Source organism: Silurus meridionalis, chromosome 8, assembly GCF_014805685.1.
Source record: "Silurus meridionalis isolate SWU-2019-XX chromosome 8, ASM1480568v1, whole genome shotgun sequence".
Classification (NCBI taxonomy): Eukaryota; Metazoa; Chordata; class Actinopteri; order Siluriformes; family Siluridae; genus Silurus; species Silurus meridionalis.
Window position 1 is genome coordinate 3634403 of NC_060891.1, and position 18011 is coordinate 3652413.

General features: G+C 39.9%; 1 protein-coding gene across 2 annotated transcripts; it reads left to right on the forward strand.

Moving 5' to 3' along the window:
* Window positions 1-124: 124 nt before the first annotated feature.
* txndc16 (thioredoxin domain containing 16) lies at window positions 125-15900 on the forward strand. 2 transcript variants are annotated; one of them, XM_046855341.1, is made up of 20 exons: window positions 125-707; window positions 1075-1157; window positions 1389-1462; window positions 1553-1627; window positions 1740-1861; window positions 1988-2078; window positions 2607-2763; window positions 2845-3011; window positions 3931-3991; window positions 4490-4604; window positions 4710-4856; window positions 4963-5022; window positions 5116-5284; window positions 7712-7845; window positions 8088-8172; window positions 9050-9188; window positions 10265-10330; window positions 10529-10698; window positions 10781-10971; window positions 15563-15900. In XM_046855341.1, the coding sequence occupies exons 1-20, from the start codon at window positions 452-454 to the stop codon at window positions 15769-15771; spliced, it is 2571 nt and encodes an 856-aa protein (XP_046711297.1). In that variant the 5' UTR covers window positions 125-451; the 3' UTR covers window positions 15772-15900. The 2 variants fall into 2 exon arrangements, with proteins under 2 accessions (XP_046711297.1, XP_046711298.1); XM_046855342.1 differs by lacking the exon at window positions 10265-10330 and having other exon boundaries at window positions 15563-15898.
* The last annotated feature ends 2111 nt before the right edge of the window (window positions 15901-18011 follow it).

Here is an 18011-nt window from a genome sequence, read left to right on the forward strand (position 1 = left end):
AGATAAGCAGCAACTCTCGCTTATGTACCCGCCTTTTCAGGAAGTGAGGGAAACTCGTTGCAGTGTGACGCCATTTCGGATCTGAGCGCAGCCTTAAATCCGCCGTGTTTCGAGCCAAAATGTCGGGTTCCGTTGAAAACGCTCTAACCATTAAAGCACCACCCAGTCTATAAATCATTGGTTAGTTCTAAGTCCCGCCACAGTCTTTGATTGGCTGTTAGAGGTTATGTTGTTTTCCGGGGGGCGTGGAATCCCAAATTATCATCATATGAATGTCGAGTTTCCTACAAAGGATGCAAAGGACTTTTAAAGTGTCCCCTAGATAGTGAACTAGGGTAGTGGATAAGAAATTATTTGGAATTCGAAACGCAGTTCAGGAAGTAATTAAAATTACATTGAAGGATTTAATACAGTTCAGGTATATGTGTTTACAGTAGCATGCTGCTATGAAATGTTTATTTGCAATGCTTTTGCAATGCATCTAGTTTTTTTTCCAAGAAGAAGAAGATTGTTATATGGATACATCCAGAGGGAAATGCACAACAGTGGAATCATGAACTCATGGTCTGTTGTTGCACTTTTGCTGTGTTTTGGATGCGAACAATGCGCTTATGGAAATCCTGCTAAGCTCCTGCAGCTCACTGCTGAGGGCTTTAAAGAGCACGTGCACACCGGAAACACGTGTCTCGTTTACTTTGGTAAATACGGTAAGGTTGTCATGCACTTGTTTTTTATTTATAATGTTTGCAACCTGCAATTCGTGGTGGTAGCATACAAATAATATAAAAATAATTCATATTTTGAAATATCTACTTTTTACCGGAAGCCCCGCCCATCTCATTGAACCCAATGAAGCATGGTGGTGGAAGCAGCATCATATAAATACATGCCTCTACGTCACTAATTGATTAGATGTCTGATGCACATTTCCTTTTTATGTTTTGGTTTTCCTTTCCAAAAGATTTTATTTATTTTATGGTATTGTTAAATTTGCTTGAATGATCATCAGATCAATCAGTCAGTAAGGTTTTTTTTACGCCTGAACATACTTAGCGTGGGCTTTTTTTTTTGCAGCCGATCCACTTGTTCAGAAGTTCGTAGAGCAGTTGGAGATGTCCGCTGTGGCTTTGGAGGACTACGGAATATCGGTGGTGTTGGTCAGTTTCGTTTGTTGTCAAAAATCCAGTTATGAGACACAAGTGTACTGAAAGTCTGATCATATTCCTGACTATTTATTAAATGATATTAAGATTTGATAGCCCACTTTATGTCTATATAATATTATATATTATATACTGGTATTATAGTTAAGAACACTATAAAAGTGATATGAGAAAACTGCTCTAAAAATGTGCAATACAAAACTTGACCAAACTGAATCTCTGTAGGTGAACTGCTCTGAAGAAAATGTCGTCCATTACTGCACAGAGAAAGAAGTGATGCGGAAAGCCTATTTATTCAGGTTTACTGTTTAAAACATATTGTGGATTTTAAACACTAATATATGGACTGATGGAAAATCCAACTTGACTGCACCTTTTTCTTCCCTCAGAGGTGCTGATGTCTTGAGAAGTTTTGAGATGGACACCATTTTTGACGTCAACGCCATTGTGTCCCACATGCTATTGTGAGATGGGAAATTAATTAATTAATTAATTTCTCGTTATTATTTTTGCATGTAGTGTTTATTCGGCCCACAGATTGCTCCTGACCATTTGTTTGTTTTTTTTTGCGTACAGCACGCTGCTGTTCAATGAGGTCCGTTACATTCACACCCCGGCCGAGCTGGTCGGCGTCGAAAGACTGGCGAAGGGAAAGACGGATCTCGTCATGGGTCACGTACCTGCGCTTGGGCTTCCAGGTTGATTCTAATGTGTCTAATTTCGTTTGTATATCTATACATACTCATTTGAAATGATGATAACAATTCAGTGATATATGTGACGTTGGTTTCACTGTATAGTAAACTTTGAATGTTTCTGAGCAGAGCACCGGGCGTTAATGGAGGCGGCGTTTGTTTACGGAGGGAAGTATCAGTTTGTGCAGACTACCGGAGCTCCTCTGCTCAAACATATGGGGTACGAGTGAACAGATTCACAGATTCTACATTTCATACAGTCTTTGAGAATATTCTGTTATTTATACAGACTATAAGTGAACCAAAAGCTTTAGAATGTTCAAACAGCCGATAGTGAAGTTACTAAAGTAATAGAAACGCTAAATAGATTACAACAGATAGTTTAAACCTTAAATTGGCCTGCGCCAGCATCATGAAGGCCAACAAGCTTCCACCACCATGCTTCATTGTGTTCTAATAGTGATAAGGAGGGTTTGATTACCTTTCACCCAGAGTCAGAAAATTCTGTTTGGTTTTATATGACCAGAGACCCTCTTGCCCTCATAGCCCAGCTTTGTGGAGAATCCAAATTGTGAAAGAATAGCTTCTTCAACCTGAACTGAGGATCTATTTAGTACCTTGTCCTCTAGGATGCTCCTCTGACCGATTCCTCCTTTGCCGTGACTTATGAATTCTATAAATAAACAAATAAATACTCGCATTGATTGTTCAGAATAAATAATAAACAATCTGTTTAAACATATTACAGGGTTGCTGATGCGTCCCCCGCCCAGGCGCGTCTCTGGTTCCTCCACTGCAACGGCGTGTCTCGTCCGTCTGAACCGTGTCCACACACACTCATGAAAAAGCCACTGAGCACAATTAACATACACACCTTTCTTCAGCTGATGGAGGCACCAGTCCTGGTGAGTGGGACCCGAATTTCTCTCAATGAAACACATGTTTTAATTTTGAGAAAGTTGTCAAATTCATGCCCCTGACGACAGGTCGAGGCAGAAGTGGATCCCGATGAAGTGGATGTGATCTACAATCATCTCAACGCACCTGTGCTGTTCTTGTTCGCTCGGACCGAGACGCTGCACATGGATCGGAGCACTGCTGAGACTTTGGCCTGGAGGTTTCGAGGGGAACTCGGCCTCGTTCTAATTCACAGGTTTCCTACATGATGTCTGATGTCTTTCAAAGTTGATGAAGGGTTTAATTGCCATCAAGTGCAGTAAAAACAAAAGGAAATGTGACTCATGTATATGTCATTGTTGCATGTGTTAACATATTCATGTGTGTTATAGGGGATATAATGGTTTTTTTATTAATCTTTTTTTTAATTACTTTCAGTTGTTAGTTTATTCAATTATACACTGATCAGGCATAACATTATGACCACTGCCCGGTGAAGTGAATTCCACCAATTATCTCTTCTGGTCTAGTGGTTAGGATGCGGCGCTCTCAACGCTGCGGCCCGGGTTCGATCCCCGGTCAGGGAACCAACCCCAGCCATTAGGTTTGCACAAGCTTTAGTGCCAAGCCCAAGCCTGAATAAATGGGGAGGGTTGCGTTAGGAAGGGCATCCAGCATGAAAAAACGTGCCAAATCAAACATGCGGATGATCCGCTGTGGCGACCCCTGATGGGAGAAGCCATAAGAAAGTTTATCTCTTCATCATCCACGTGTTAGTGGGTGGGATATATTAGGCAGCAAGTGAACACTTTGTCCTCAAATTTGACGTGTTAGAAGCAGGAAAAATGGACAAGCGTAAGGATTCGAGCGAGTTTGACAAATTGCGACGGCTAGAGGTCTGGGTTGGAGCGTCTCCAAAACTGCAGCTCTTGTGGGATGTTCCCAGTCTGCAGTGCTCAGTATCTCAATAATGGTCCAAGGAAGGAACCGTGGTAAACCGGTGACAAGGTCATTTTGTTTCAATTGCTAAAGAAGTTCATGCTGGTTCTGATAGTAAGGTGTCAGAATACACCTGTTTTGACATCAAAAGGGGGACCGACACAATATTAGGCAGGTGGTCTTAATGTTAGGTCTGATCGGTGTATTTGTCTGCATGTTTCTGAATCATGTTCCAGGGACAGTCCCAGAGTAAAAACTCCACCCAGCTATAACACAGCATACCGTCTTCCACACAAGGTCAGTATTTCATCTGAGCAAAATAATTTCCTCGCACTGTCTAATATTTTACTCCCTGAGGGTCGATCATGAAGACATTAGCCAATCACAGGCTTCTTTGAAGAAAGAGGCTTTTTCTGACATACTTTTGATTTTCAAGCATGACAGGCAGCCAATCCAGTGAGAGTGTATTCAATGGCAATAAGAGTCTGTAGGTTAAAGGGTTAACATGAGAGGAAAATGTTTTGATTTGATTTTGATTTGTGAAAAATGTAACACATCAGGCACTCGAATTTGCCAGGAAGCTGAAGCCCATATGATTTATTCTTTTTACTTAGTTCTTCTACTTCTTTTAATGAATCAACTCATGTCTAATTTGGCAAGGGAAACAAAAATATAACATATATATATAATTTTTTTTTTAAATCAGATTTTAGATATGAGTTTTATACCACAACCCTGTAGTCACGAGATCTGGTACTGATCAGAAAAGAATTTGTGTGATTTTCTCCGTAACAGGAAGTGAAGTATTTCACCTTGAAGAACATCGAAGAAGTTGTTAGCCTTATTCGAGGACACCCATTTCAAGAAGATGAGGAGGAAGAGGAGGATGAAGATCAGTGGACTTCTTTAGGTGAGAGATTTTTGCTGGAACTTGACATGGAAAAAGGCAAATGTAGACAATGTATTCATGTGTTAACTGGAGGCGTGTGTGCACCATGTCACTATGTATTCTCAGATGTTTTGGATGATGAGGTTGCGGAGTCGGTGTATAGAGACCGTGGCGTAATGCTGGACACCGAGTCGGTTTTGGAGCTCACAGCCAACACATTCAGCACCGCAGTAACCCAGAACGGCCTCACGGTGGTGCTCTTTTATGTCAAATGTAAGTTTTTGGTTGTCCTTAAAGTGAGCTGTGGAAAGTTTGGACCTGATAAAATTTGAACTATAAAATAAGTGCAAAAAGTGGACATTTTCTCCGTCCTGTACAGGGGATACCGTGTCCATGGCTTTTCTGCAGCAGTACGTCGAGGTTGCTGATGCACTTGAAGGTAGAGAAAATGCAGATTGATGGTTGTGGAGCCATTTTCAGTTATTTAAGCTTGAATTTATTTGTGTGTGTGTGTGTGTGTGTGTCACTTTAGATGTGAGTGATATCACCCTGGCTTCAGTAGACTGCGGCGAGTGGACATGTGTGTGCCATGATCAGAATGTCTCCTCTTTCCCCTTGGTCCTACTGTTCCGTCTGGGTGTGGACACTCAGTCTTACAGAGGCATGCTGGGAACTGAAAGTCTGTATAGATTCATCTTGCTGTGAGTTGCTTGTTCTTTCCCTCTCTTTCTCACACACAAACGCACAACAGAAAGACGTTCTCGATGAGGATGGAGAGGCATTTCGCTCTACACTTCCTTAAATGATGGCAAAGATTTCTTTTGTTTTGCAGAATCTCTCTTTTTGATTAAGTCACAAAAACGAACAAAACATTATGACCGGTTCGTCCAGGCATTTCAGGCAACCTCAGTGATCGTACGATACGTACCATTGTACGTGTGCATTTTGAAAAGGTCCTTGAGCATCACAGAATCATAAATTTAGAGAATCATTGTCTAAGCACTTTGAGTGGATTTGGGCCTAATCTGTATTTCTAATGAGGTCACCAGAGTCTCCAGAAAAAGGCATTCATTTTAGTCTCATCGCTCCAACATCTGTTTCATAGCCTGTACAAATGCACTTATATTAGGTTGCAACTTTAATGACTTTTTGAAAGCAGCCAAAAGCTCTTAAAACAGATATATCATGCTCTAGGCTGCTGCACTTCAGATAATCAGGTAAGTTACTCATAATCGTTGAGTTTAAAAGCGTTCGAGTGTGCAATATATTCATGTACAGATTAGAATCAATCACTGAAAATGACATCAGGGTTGCAACAGGGTTCTGTCTCTGTATGTAAAGCTCATCTGTTTCTTCTGAATCCATGATTTACGTTGCTCTCAATATGTTTTGCTGAAAAAATATGGCCGTATTGTGTCCATTACTCAACATAAAAACACAGTGGTATGAAAGCGATATCACGCTCACATTTGTGCTGAATAAGTGCCATGCCATGCACTCTTGCATTTGTGATCATGTGTAATTATGTGGCAAAATTCATTCTTTAATTCATTCATTTATTCATTCATTGATTTCCTATAAAGGCTTTTATCCCGGTCAGAGCTCTGGCTCCATTTGATTCCATTTCCAAGCCACAACAACAAACCAAATATCAGCTACAGATACAGTGCATCCAGAGTATGGTTATGACGCGTTCTGCATCGTGACAGAAAGCCACATCGTTCCTGATAAAATCTCTAAATTGACCAAATCCCTTTCCTGAGTGGTTTTCGTAGCTTAGAAACGACAAATCAGGCACTTGCACAGTACCTCGTTTATTTTTTTGCAGATTGAAAATAGAGAAGCCGTGCTATTAAACTGATCGCACCAAAGGCCTTCTTATCATCAACCTTATCTTACATCTGTATCTGCCCTTTTGGTATCAATAAAGCCCTTATAGCTGAATGAGCACAAATCTTCACAAGCACATGCCAAAATGTAGTGGTGATCTAGTAATTCTGGAATCTACCTTCTCAGAAGAGTGGAGGTTATCATACCAGCAAACTAAATGTGGAATATGATGTGTAGAAAGCACAACAAATTTTATACAATCATGTTATATCACAGTGATGTCAGGAAGCTGGGGACAGAGCGCAGGGTCGGCTGCTTTACAGCGCCCTGGAGCATAGAGGGTTAAGGGCCTTGCTCAAGGGCCCAAGAGTAGCAGCTTGGTTATACTATGGTTTGATCCACAGGCCCTCCGACTGTTTTAGAGCGGGTTCTCTCAGCACCACTGATGCATCATGACACTACAGAGCCCGAGGCATGTCCTAAAAGTCACATAAAATATAGATTAACATGGCAGAGTTGTTGTAAACAAACTTTTTAATACCACCTCGTATAATCAGGTGTCAGCCATTTTGTAGTGTCAGAGTTTGAGTTTTACCCACAAAGCACTCAGATATCGACTGTACATTTGATGTACTTTTGCCAACAGCTAATAGAAAATCTTCTCAGGAAAAGAAGCTTTGCCAAAACCCGAATTAGCAGAACCGCACCACATTTTACGCAGTTGTCCTCTGAAGTCGGTTCGAGGACACTTACAGGAAACCCTCGTGAAAATAATGTAATGCTGTACATAATGCATGTTAATAAATTTTTAAATATATTTACGTATTGTTGTTAATCTTCATTTGAAAAAAAAATTTAAAGAAGCGTTTGTTTTTTCTTTTAAAATCATTTCGATTTAATGTATTTTCGTATTAAAAGAAAATGTAACAACCATTTGTTTACTATAAATACAATACATGTATGACACTGCAACAGTTGTAGGTTTAACATTTATGACAAAATTGTTCCCATCAGCATCCCATGTCTGATCATCTCTGATTCTATATCCGTGTCTGGATCTGCTCGTGCCATGCGCGATATAGGGACCAGTGAACGGGTGAACGAATGAGTAATTTCATCCACAGCTTGTGTTTCTCTTCTCCATGTGTATACTAGAGAGTGTGTGGGGGAGAGGGATGTTTTTGTTTGTGCCATTATCTGTTTAATTGTGCGTCATTTATATGTGGATGTTAGTTACCGTGTTTGGATTTGGGCTGATGCTCCTAATCCCACAATCTTTTTTTTTTCTTTTTCTACAGGAGTCATTTGTCCATCCCTTTCTCTCTGTCGTCCTCGGATGAAGTCTTGTCATTCCTGGAAGGAGATCTGTATAGCAGACACTCTTCTCTCTCACCCGTCCGAGTGCTCGGCCTTTTTACACCTGAAGATCCGGGTATGAAACGAACAGTCACGCCAATTCATTTAACGTACCTGATTGAGCGAGATTCCTGAGCACTGGAAAAACTTTAGATTGTTATCACAGAAGACGTATTTTTCCTGCAACTGCCATGTTTGTCGATTTGGAAACAAAACTAAACAGATTGTGTATACAAAGTTGTTGTGGAACATAGTGTGGTTCAGCAGATATGGGCTTTGTTTACATCCCAGTTATTCACATCCTTTCCACTGTTGCAGATGTGGCCATGTTTGAAGAAGCAGCGAAATTTCTAAGAGGAGAAATGATCCTGGGGCTGTTTAAGCACAAGGAGGCAGAAAGATGGTATGGAATGCATATATGTGCACATTGTAGGCGAGAGTGAATAATGTAAGATGTGAGAGGTCAAAGTGCTGAATGTAAACCGTGAAAGTGGTAAATGCAAAATGTGAGTGCAGAATGGGAGATGAAAAAAGAGCGGAATGTTTCATACGAGAATAAAGAATATGAGATGTGAGAGAGTTGAATGTAAAATGTGAGAGTGTAGAATGTGAGAGTCCTGAGTGTAAGCTGTGAGAGTGCAGAATGTGAGATGTGAGAGAGCTGAACATAAAATGTGAGAGTACAGAAAGTGAGATGCGAAAGATCCGGACGGGAGATGCGAGAGATCCGGACGGGAGATGCGAGAGATCCGGACGGGAGATGCGAGAGATCCGAACGTGAGATGCGAGGGAGCTGAACGTATGAAGCGAGAGAGCTGAACGTGAGATGCGAGAGAGCTAAACGTGAGATGCAAGAGAGCTGATCGTTTAATGCAAGAGATGATGCTATAAAGCTGAATGTGAGATGCAAGAGGGCTAAACATGAGATGCGAGAGCTGAATGTGAGATGCAAGAGGGCTGAACGTGAGATGGAAGAGAGCTGAACGTATGACGCGAGAGAGCTAAATGTGAGATGCGAGAGAGCTGATCGTTTAATGCAAGAGATGAGATGCTATAGAGCTGAATGTAAGATGCAAGGGGGCTAAAAGTGAGATGTGAGAGATCTGCACGTGAGATGCAAGAGGGCTAAACGTGAGATGCGAGAGAACTGAACGTAAGATGCGAAAGCTGAACGTGAGATGCGAGAGAGCTGAACGTGAGATGTTGAAGACGAGATGCGAGAGTGGTAAATGTGAAATATGAGTCATTAAATTGTTAATATGTCTGTATTTTCTTTCTAGGGTTCATGAGCACTCTGTGATGCTACCGGCTGTCCTGGTGTCTCATGGCCCGGAAGTCCCGAGAAAATCACATTCCCTTCATTTGTCCACATTACAGGAGATAATCTCAGACATCAGGAGAGCCACACTGGATACATTTGTAAGAACCGGTTCATTCATGAGTCATATCGTTCTCCTGACCCTTCAACAAAAACTGCTCTGGTGTTATCTGATCATTTAATCTTCTCAACATCACAGCACTTATTAGAAGAGCCAGTGGGTTTTAAAACGGCTTTGAGATTTTTTTTTTCTTCCCAAATCCGAATTTTATTGCGGCACTTTAATGAAAACTGCTGCTTTGAAGAATGCAATCTCCCGCTGATTCATTCAAGTTCGAGAAAAGCCAACGTGCAGCTGATGACGTAAAAGAAAGCAGAGACGGACATTGTTAATGTCGTTTTGATCTAATCTTTATTTTCCTCCTGATTATTTAATACAGTGAAAATAAAAAAGGCCGCGTCCGCATAGCCACGGTCAAATTGCGAACGCAAGAGGAATCACGTCAGAGCTTCGTGATATAGGGACCATCAACATTCAAATAAAATACAATGTAGAAACTGTGAAGGGAACAGAACAAGAACCTGCATGCCCCGGCTTTGACAAAACACATTTTGGTTGAGTTTCAATACGCAGTCTTTTTGGGTAAGATCCTCCAGACTTATCTAATTACAAGGGGATCTTTAGTCATTTTTAAGGATTTTGATAAGATTCCAATCTATGCTTTGTCTGGGCTGTTCCAAAACTTTTGTTCATCTTCTCAATCTTTTGTTGACTTTGGTGAGGATTAATTGGCATGTTTTCCTGCTGCAGGCCTGAAGGTTCCCTCTGTGAGATGATTCCCTCTGTCTTTTTCTGTTCTGGTTAGAAGGAAGCAGCCTCATAGTGCAATTATGCCCCCACCATGCATCACTGTGGATATGGTATTCTCTGGGGCATAGTCTTGTTTTCGCATCAAACTATCTTTTTGATCTTTGACCAGAAAGTTATACCACATTATTGTGACTTGGGCAAAGGTTTTTTTTCTTTTTACTGAGGAATCATCTCCATCTGGCCACCCTATTCAGGCACATGAAGAATACAAGAGATGGTTAACAATTGCAGGGAGTGATGTTACTGCAGTTTCTTTAAAAGTGCTGTAGGGACTTCACATGATATGTTTTCATCTTGTTCTTTTAGCATTTTCTGGAGGGTTGTCCTGTTCTTTGTATTGTCTCAGTAGTGCCCCCTGCCATCTTGCTGATGGTACGTCTGAACGCGAGTTTGAATGTGAAGTCATTGTGTTTTTTTTACTTTGTTTTTGTTCCAATTTTATTGGTTGACAAATTTGATATCCACTGAATTAATATCAAATCATAAAAATAATAAATGCTAGCAACACCTACATGCATGACGGATTTCTTTTTTTTTTCTTTTCCTCTCCTCTACAACTCTCCTAATCAGCCTGAACTAACAGTGGAGAACCTGCCATGGTACCTGGAGCTCAAGAAGCCTTTGCTGATCATGTTTGTCGGTGGAGAAGAAAGTCCAGAGAATTTGCGATCTCTCGAGGAGATGAGAAAAGCCGAAAGAACGGGACGGCTGGGCTCCTGGCTGCCATGCTGGATCCATCTGTGAGGAATTTATTTTCGTAAGTTGAAAAATGAACGCGAACTGTTAGTTTATTACTGTCTTAATTAATTTCTATTTTTGCAGGGGTCGAACACCTGCAGGAAGGACCGTCCTTGAGACTTATCTTAGCTACATTCCTCCACTTCCTGCTCTGGTGCTCTCACAGCTTAGCTCAGTTGGGCACGTGTATCACTTCCCCACAGAGCGCCCTCTGCTGTCTGATAACATCATACAGTGGCTTCAGCAGATAGACAACAACCAGGAGCAGCCTGCAGGTGAGGTGTATCTATGCACACCCAGGCTTCCTTTGCTAATTTTAGTGGTAAAAGAAAAAAAAGAAACACGAAAGCGCAAAAAAATGTAATTGTATATGTATCTTGAGGTTTTGGTTCTTCAAGAAATCACTATGAATATTATGATGAGATAACATAAGACACTAAAATTCCACACTTCTTGACCTGTACAGACAAATACAGACTAACGTTCTAGCTAGCATGTTTGGGAATATGTTATCACATAGGACAATGTACACAAGACGATGTTCGGTGTTCCCTGTGACTGTGCACGCAGCCTTGTGCTGCCACCTGTTGGCGTGTTAGAAAACTAGTCTCAAAACTTTTTGAAACCGCCCCGTAATCTGGGAATCTGGCGCTTTTGGGATCTTGGAAGTGTATCACCAAAGAAAATACTACAACACTTATGGAAAAATCAACTGAAGGACTCTAATCAGTGAACTCTGCCATAGTCAGAACCCTGTAAATTGCTATAACATCTCATCATACCCACCTTGATCTTGCCATGGAAATTGCCACCGATGCTTGAATGGCGTTAAAAAAAGTAAAAAAACATTTAATTCTAATGTAGGCTAACATTCTTTTAAACCGAACACCACTCTTCTGTCATTGCGAGACAGAAAAAAAACTGGCAAGATACCCTTCCTGTGCCAGTCTGTCTGCTTCTTGTAAACTTGGAGTAGCTACATTCATTAATTGTGTCTGATCATTTCCAGCCATGTTCCTGCAACCCTCCAGCTCCCGTAGCCATGTCCTTTTGGGTTTGGCGTGCCAACTCTCTGTAATTTAAAAGCATACTTTCATCCATCCGTCATGTTCATTGGGGGTTTTACCACCGCACTCTAGTCGGTCTGTCTACAGTCCTTTGCTCTTACCTGCTGCTGAAATGCAAACAGCTGTCGAACGCTGTGCGCTTCACTTTGTCTAAGATGATTTAGGCTAATGGCAGCTGACAGTTTCATGAGTGCTAGGTCAAAAACAAAATGATCTGAACCCGGTCAGAATGCTGGCACAAAAGGACAAGGTGGTCGTATACCTTGACGTTACTTAGCCGCTGTGGTATCAGGACGTTTAATAAGATATTTGCGGTGTATAAAGTTTAGTGATGGCCAGCGAGGCAGCGTATAAACCGAGCACAGTCCTATTTAACAAGTGCATAGTGTTTGATATTTTCTAGGAGTGTTTTGGTAAATCACACTTGAGGTTCAGCACCACATGTGAACTCTATGCTAACAGACTGACCATGTATTTTTTTTTAGCTATAACGGTTTTGTTTTTGTGATTGTTTTGGAGCAAGATTTAAAATGTAATCATTATTCATGCCTCAGATGAACTGATAAGTTCAAGCCAGCTTTTGGGCTATTGCTCATTTGCTATCAAAACTGCCATACACAGTACTAGCAGTCTTTTACCCAAATTGCTAATGGGCAGTGTTTTAGCGCTGTATTTACCATGAACCTTCTTGTACTTTTCCACAATCTTGTCGTGTTACATCCTGGAATGGAAATTGACATCTTGTTCAAATCAAATAATTGACCCAGTAAGGTTAAGCATTTGAAGGTACCAAATATGTTTTATTCTGAGACAAATGTTAAACAAAACAGAAAAACAGACATTTGTTGCTTGCAGGAGTTCACTTCTGGGTCAGTAAGCACCTTTTGACTGCAGTTCCGCCTGCAAGTCTTCTCAGGATACGTCTGCTTTGCACATCTGGAAGCCGATCTCTTTTTTTTTTTTCTCAAAATTTGCTCAATATCTGTGAACAAATCTTATCAATTCTTAGCAGAAATTCCTAATTGGATTGAGGACTGGGGTTTTGATGAACACATTCAGGTCCTTGGATGTGAACCATTTCACAGTAGCTTTGGCATTAGGGTTATTTGTCCTGTTGCACGATGAACCTCCTGCCCAATATCAAGTCTGGAGGCCTGGAGAGGCCTAGCGAGGTTATCTAGCCTATTTATTTGGCCTATCTTTTGCTACCTTTGTCTCAACTCTTAACAGGAACCCGCAAAAGTCACAGTTCTTCAGTTGTAAGCTATTTTGAGATTGTCAGTGTTAGTGATTTGGGCCATGTCTTATCAGATAAAAAAAAAAAATACAAAATTTCAACAAATTTAACTCCAGTTTCCAAGAATGACTAACATCTCACCACACTTCCATAAAGGCCAGCTTTCCATGTTATGATCTCCAGCTCTTGGCCTCTTGGTTGCTTTTTTGACCAATGCCTTCCTTGCTTGGTGCCTATTGGTGGGTTAGTTTACTTTTGCAATTAGGATTAAAATATCTTCTGGACTCGTTTTTGATTGCTTAGTTATGTTCTCTCCATGTAGCAGGTGTATTTATATTGCAATCATGTGTAATTTGGTGGTTTCATAAGAACTAATTTAGGGGTTTCACAGCAACAGTGGAATACATTTCTTTGTGGCTAAGGTGGTTTGTGAGTATGGTATAACTGACACAAGACCAGTTAAGTTCCAGGTTGTACCAGTGTGGAAAATATGGGAAGGGCACTTGTACAAGGCACTGTGTTTATTTATGTTTGTGTAATTTAAGTAATCCAGTGTAAGCACAGAGCTTTTAAAGAAGCTGGCAATGACGCTATTACAGCAGGACCAGAAATAAGTGCAAGATAAGTGCACACACACACACACACACACACACACACACACACACACACACACAGAGTCTGGTTTATTGTTTTTTTGCAAACATCACTGACATTTAAAAAAAATCCCAAATGCCAGGTAAACCTTTAGTGATTGACCTTCTGTCTTTTTCTCTGGATGTTCCGTTCACTCAATCCCACTGCCATCTGTCACCCTTTGTTCCAGAAGGTTAAGTGACGATTCTTCTTTGTCTCATGGATGATCCTGATATCAGAAACTCATAAAAAAAATTGTCCTTAATCTCCTTCAAATCCAATGGCACATTTTTTGGTAACTTCCCTTTCTGGTCTATTGGCTTTCATGCTTTCATGTTTCCCGTAGGCCATTCGGGTACAGATAATCAGTCTGAATCCCTGTGAACGTATTCCAGTAGTGCGTCGGTCCATGTCGATCTTGCTGGCACATTCTCACTCTTGCCGGCGTGCAGTTATTTCCCAGCAATGAGACCTTCGGCTTTATGAGCTTGACAGGAATCGAGATGAGACCAGTTTACGTTCAGCTAATTTCTTTACCAGGATTACTGGAAGTTTGCTGAAGACGTGCTCTCGGAACAATGCAGTAGGAAAGTCGGCATTGACCTTTCGTTTGGGGAGTTTAAACAGAGCAGTATTGCTTCTGTAATTTAATTTTTTTCCCCTAAATGAAGGTTAGGAACAGGTTTGTGCTAAGTAAGGAAAGCTTCCAGCTCTGCATTCTCTAAAGTTAATATCCATCTCATTCCAGCTTTGTCTGGACTTTCTGACAATGTATGACGCAATGTTACAAAAAGTGTCGTTAGCTGCATCTAAAGCTGAAATCCAGACTCTGATAAGATGATAAGCCTTGTTGATTATATACAGTGTAGTGTCTGTTTAATTTATTTAAAATAAATAAATTTTTTTTTTTTTTTTATTGTCCTAATCGAACACCCAGTCTTATTTGTCTTAACTCATGGATTTATGTCCGATTGCTTTCATTCCAGTGGTGGAAAGTGAGGAAGTCATTGTCATTCGTTACTGTACTTGTCATTTTTTTCATGGATCTGCATTTTACTGAAGTATTTTCATTTAAGAAGACTTTTATTCTAACTTCACTACATTTTAAAGTCAAACTTTTACTCAACTCCATTTTGCGAAATCAGTCGTTCCTTTTTATTATGAGCGAATAAAACGTGGTCAAACGTGGTCAAACACACAGCGGGCAACCAATCAGGGTCGAGCACATGCTCCGTTCTAAAGTTTTTTACTATTGCCGCTTGGTGGTATCTACTTAGCATGAGCATCAGATAAACAACAATATTTAGAGAAGAATAAATAATAGAAGAAACTCCTGACTCGAACTTTCCACACCACCTGTGGCTTAATTTGCATGATCTTCTTGAAGTAGTTGAAAGGAGGTTTTTGGGCTCATGATAATTGTAATAGATATCAATCTGTGTTTGAGTCATTACTATCGTTCTATTAATAGATTGATCTTTTCACATACAGTTGAGTCTTGTGATGAAAAATGATAATAGGAACATTTATAGCCATAATAAATCATAGTACTTTGGATACTTAAGTACATTTAAAGGCAAATACTTTTGTACTTTAACTGAAGTGAAAGTTTAAAAGGACACTTTTACTGTAGTCTAATAAGTACATGGTTTGTGTAATTTGTCCACCACTGTTTCTTAAGATCATTGATTATGAAATGAATATAAAGTTTTACAAAAAACGTGTGTATAGTCGAAATAAATATTCAAGCCTAACTAATATATTATTTGAAGCTAATCAATCAATCAGGATTCATATTAAGGAGTATGTGTAAATTCTTTAAAGAAAATAAAAAGGTTTTTCTATAAAACAAGTGTGGACTTCTTCTGTAGTTTTAAAGTTAAGTGCTTTCTCACAGATTCCTTCCTCCCCACCCTGTTTTCTCTTTAGGTGTGATTCCAGACCAATCATGGCGTCCCCCTGTGCCTTTTTACGACTTTCTGGCAGTTATGGACGAAGAAGTGCCGGGTTATGCGGCTCAGCAGCGGCCTAAAGAGAAACCCGTGGGCAGGAAGGAGGTGGATGACGAGCAGAAAAGGCGCGCTGGAAAAGAAATGACTTTCAAACCTCAAACGACTTCTTATCACACTGAACTGTAAACTTTCATACTTTCAAATCAGCCGACTTACAATTATTTCCTCGTTTCGGTTCCCTCATAGGTCAAATCAATTTCTCTTTCTCTTTTCAGATTTCATATATATATATATATATATATATATATATATATATATATATATATATATATATATATATATATATATAATGTATATGTATATATGTGTGTGTGTGGAAATTGGACCACAGCCATATTTATGCTTTTGTATTATTTATATATTTATAATTTTTTTTGTAATGGGGCATTTCACAGAAGACTTTTTTTTTTGTTACGTTCGTCTGATTTATACCAGAAGTTCAATTAAAAAATATATACAGTACAGACCAATTCCTGTAATCTGGTTTGTTTATGATTGATGAGAAGCTGCGGTCGCTCTGATTCAGTCAGGAACGCTTTCCCATCATCCTCTTTCTGTGCCGTTCTGCTTCTGCCGTCGAGAGTAACATAACAAACCTGCGTTTCATTTCCTTCGCTGTAAAAGTCGTCTGCGATTGCATTTAAATATCAGACGGGAGAGAAAAAAAATGAGACTTGTATATACCAGGCTTTAGAAATGTCAGCTCTTGGATCGTATATAAGAGTTTGCATGGGTTTTACATTACAGACCTGAGACCATAGAAGTTTTTTTTAATCATTAAAGACATTTAATTATAAAGACATTTCACACAAAAGTGTCTAGAAAGTCTACATTTGGAGCTTTCAAAGGAGTCACAAACTGTTATTTGAGATAGTACTTTAAATTTTTTATACAGTAATCCCCCATTTATAAACTGAGGCCACCCCAAAAATGCCATTTTACGTATACAGTACTGTACTGTATTAACATTTTACTTTATTTTATAGGTAATAATTATATTTTTATTATTTATTTTTATAATTCATTATTTCAGCCTAAAACTCCATAAAAACTATTCCTGATAAGTTTTTTTGGTCTATCGTGCTATCTGCCGGAAGAGAAGGTGGTACCAGTCGAGCAGCGATGAAGGATCTCAGGCAGCGTGGTGCAGTGTGAGGTGTGATGAGGGCTCTGAGGTAAGAGGGTCCTGGTCCATTTTTGGCCTTGTAGGCAAGCATAGTAGCACTTTTACACCTTGTATATACACTGTATGGACATCAGTTTGTGGACATCTGACCATAGGATTGTGTTTTTTGAACATCCCATTCCACATTTAGTCCCCATTTGCTCTTAGAATAACCTCCACTCTTCTGGGAAGATGTTCCACTAGATGTTGGTGTGTGCTTGTGCAGATTTGTGCTCATTAATTCATAAAGGTGTTGATAAAGCCAGGTGAGATGAGAAGGCCTGGAGAGCAGTCAGGGTTCCAATTCATCCCAAAGGTGTTCAATAGGTTTGAGGTCAAAGCTTTATAGCAGCCCACTCAAGAGTAGTATATCTTTTACACCAACCGATATCTTCATGGAGCTGGCTTTGTGTACAGGTTCACTGTCATGCTGAAACAGGTTTGGGTCTTCTAGTTCAAGTAAAGGAAAATGTGATGTGATGCTCCCACATCCAGAGACATCCTATACAAGTGTGTACCTCCAACCTTGTGTGAAGAAGAACCACATATGGCTGTAAAAGGCAGGGGTCCTAGTACTTTTGCCCATGTCCATTTTTTATTTATTAATGTTTGTATATCCTGCTGCAGTCCATAATTAGTATAATTTATAACAGTATATTTTCCAAAAAATTTGAATACATTTAATATTTTTGGCAGATTTACTCAAACTAAATAGAGCTAAATATGGAAGCTTGTTGTGGTACATGCTTACAAATGACAGGGGCATCAATGAAAACATGTGAAAAGACCAGACCACCCTCAAGTTTATCGAAAAACAGCAGTTCTTTCCTCAGGGTTGAAGGACGGGGAGCGTGTCTGGAGGTGGGGGGTGAGAAACACCAACATTGCCATCCAGATGGTAATAAAACCACAGAGAAGCAGCTGTAAAAAATAGAAGGACTCAAACTAAATACGGGCAGGATGGATTTGTCAACAAATATTAAAAAAAAAACAGTTTGTACTGAACAAACCGCAAGCTGCAAGTAATGTTGTTGTAACATTATATTATAAAACATTAGTATTAGATTTTTTTGGGATGAGTCAGCACCTCTGACCAGGTTGCTGACACGCCATGCTGTCAGTCAACAAACAAACGCTGCGGTGGTGGGAAACAATATTTCCGTACTTTTGTCATGGCAACCCTGCAGGGCAAAGTGTGTTT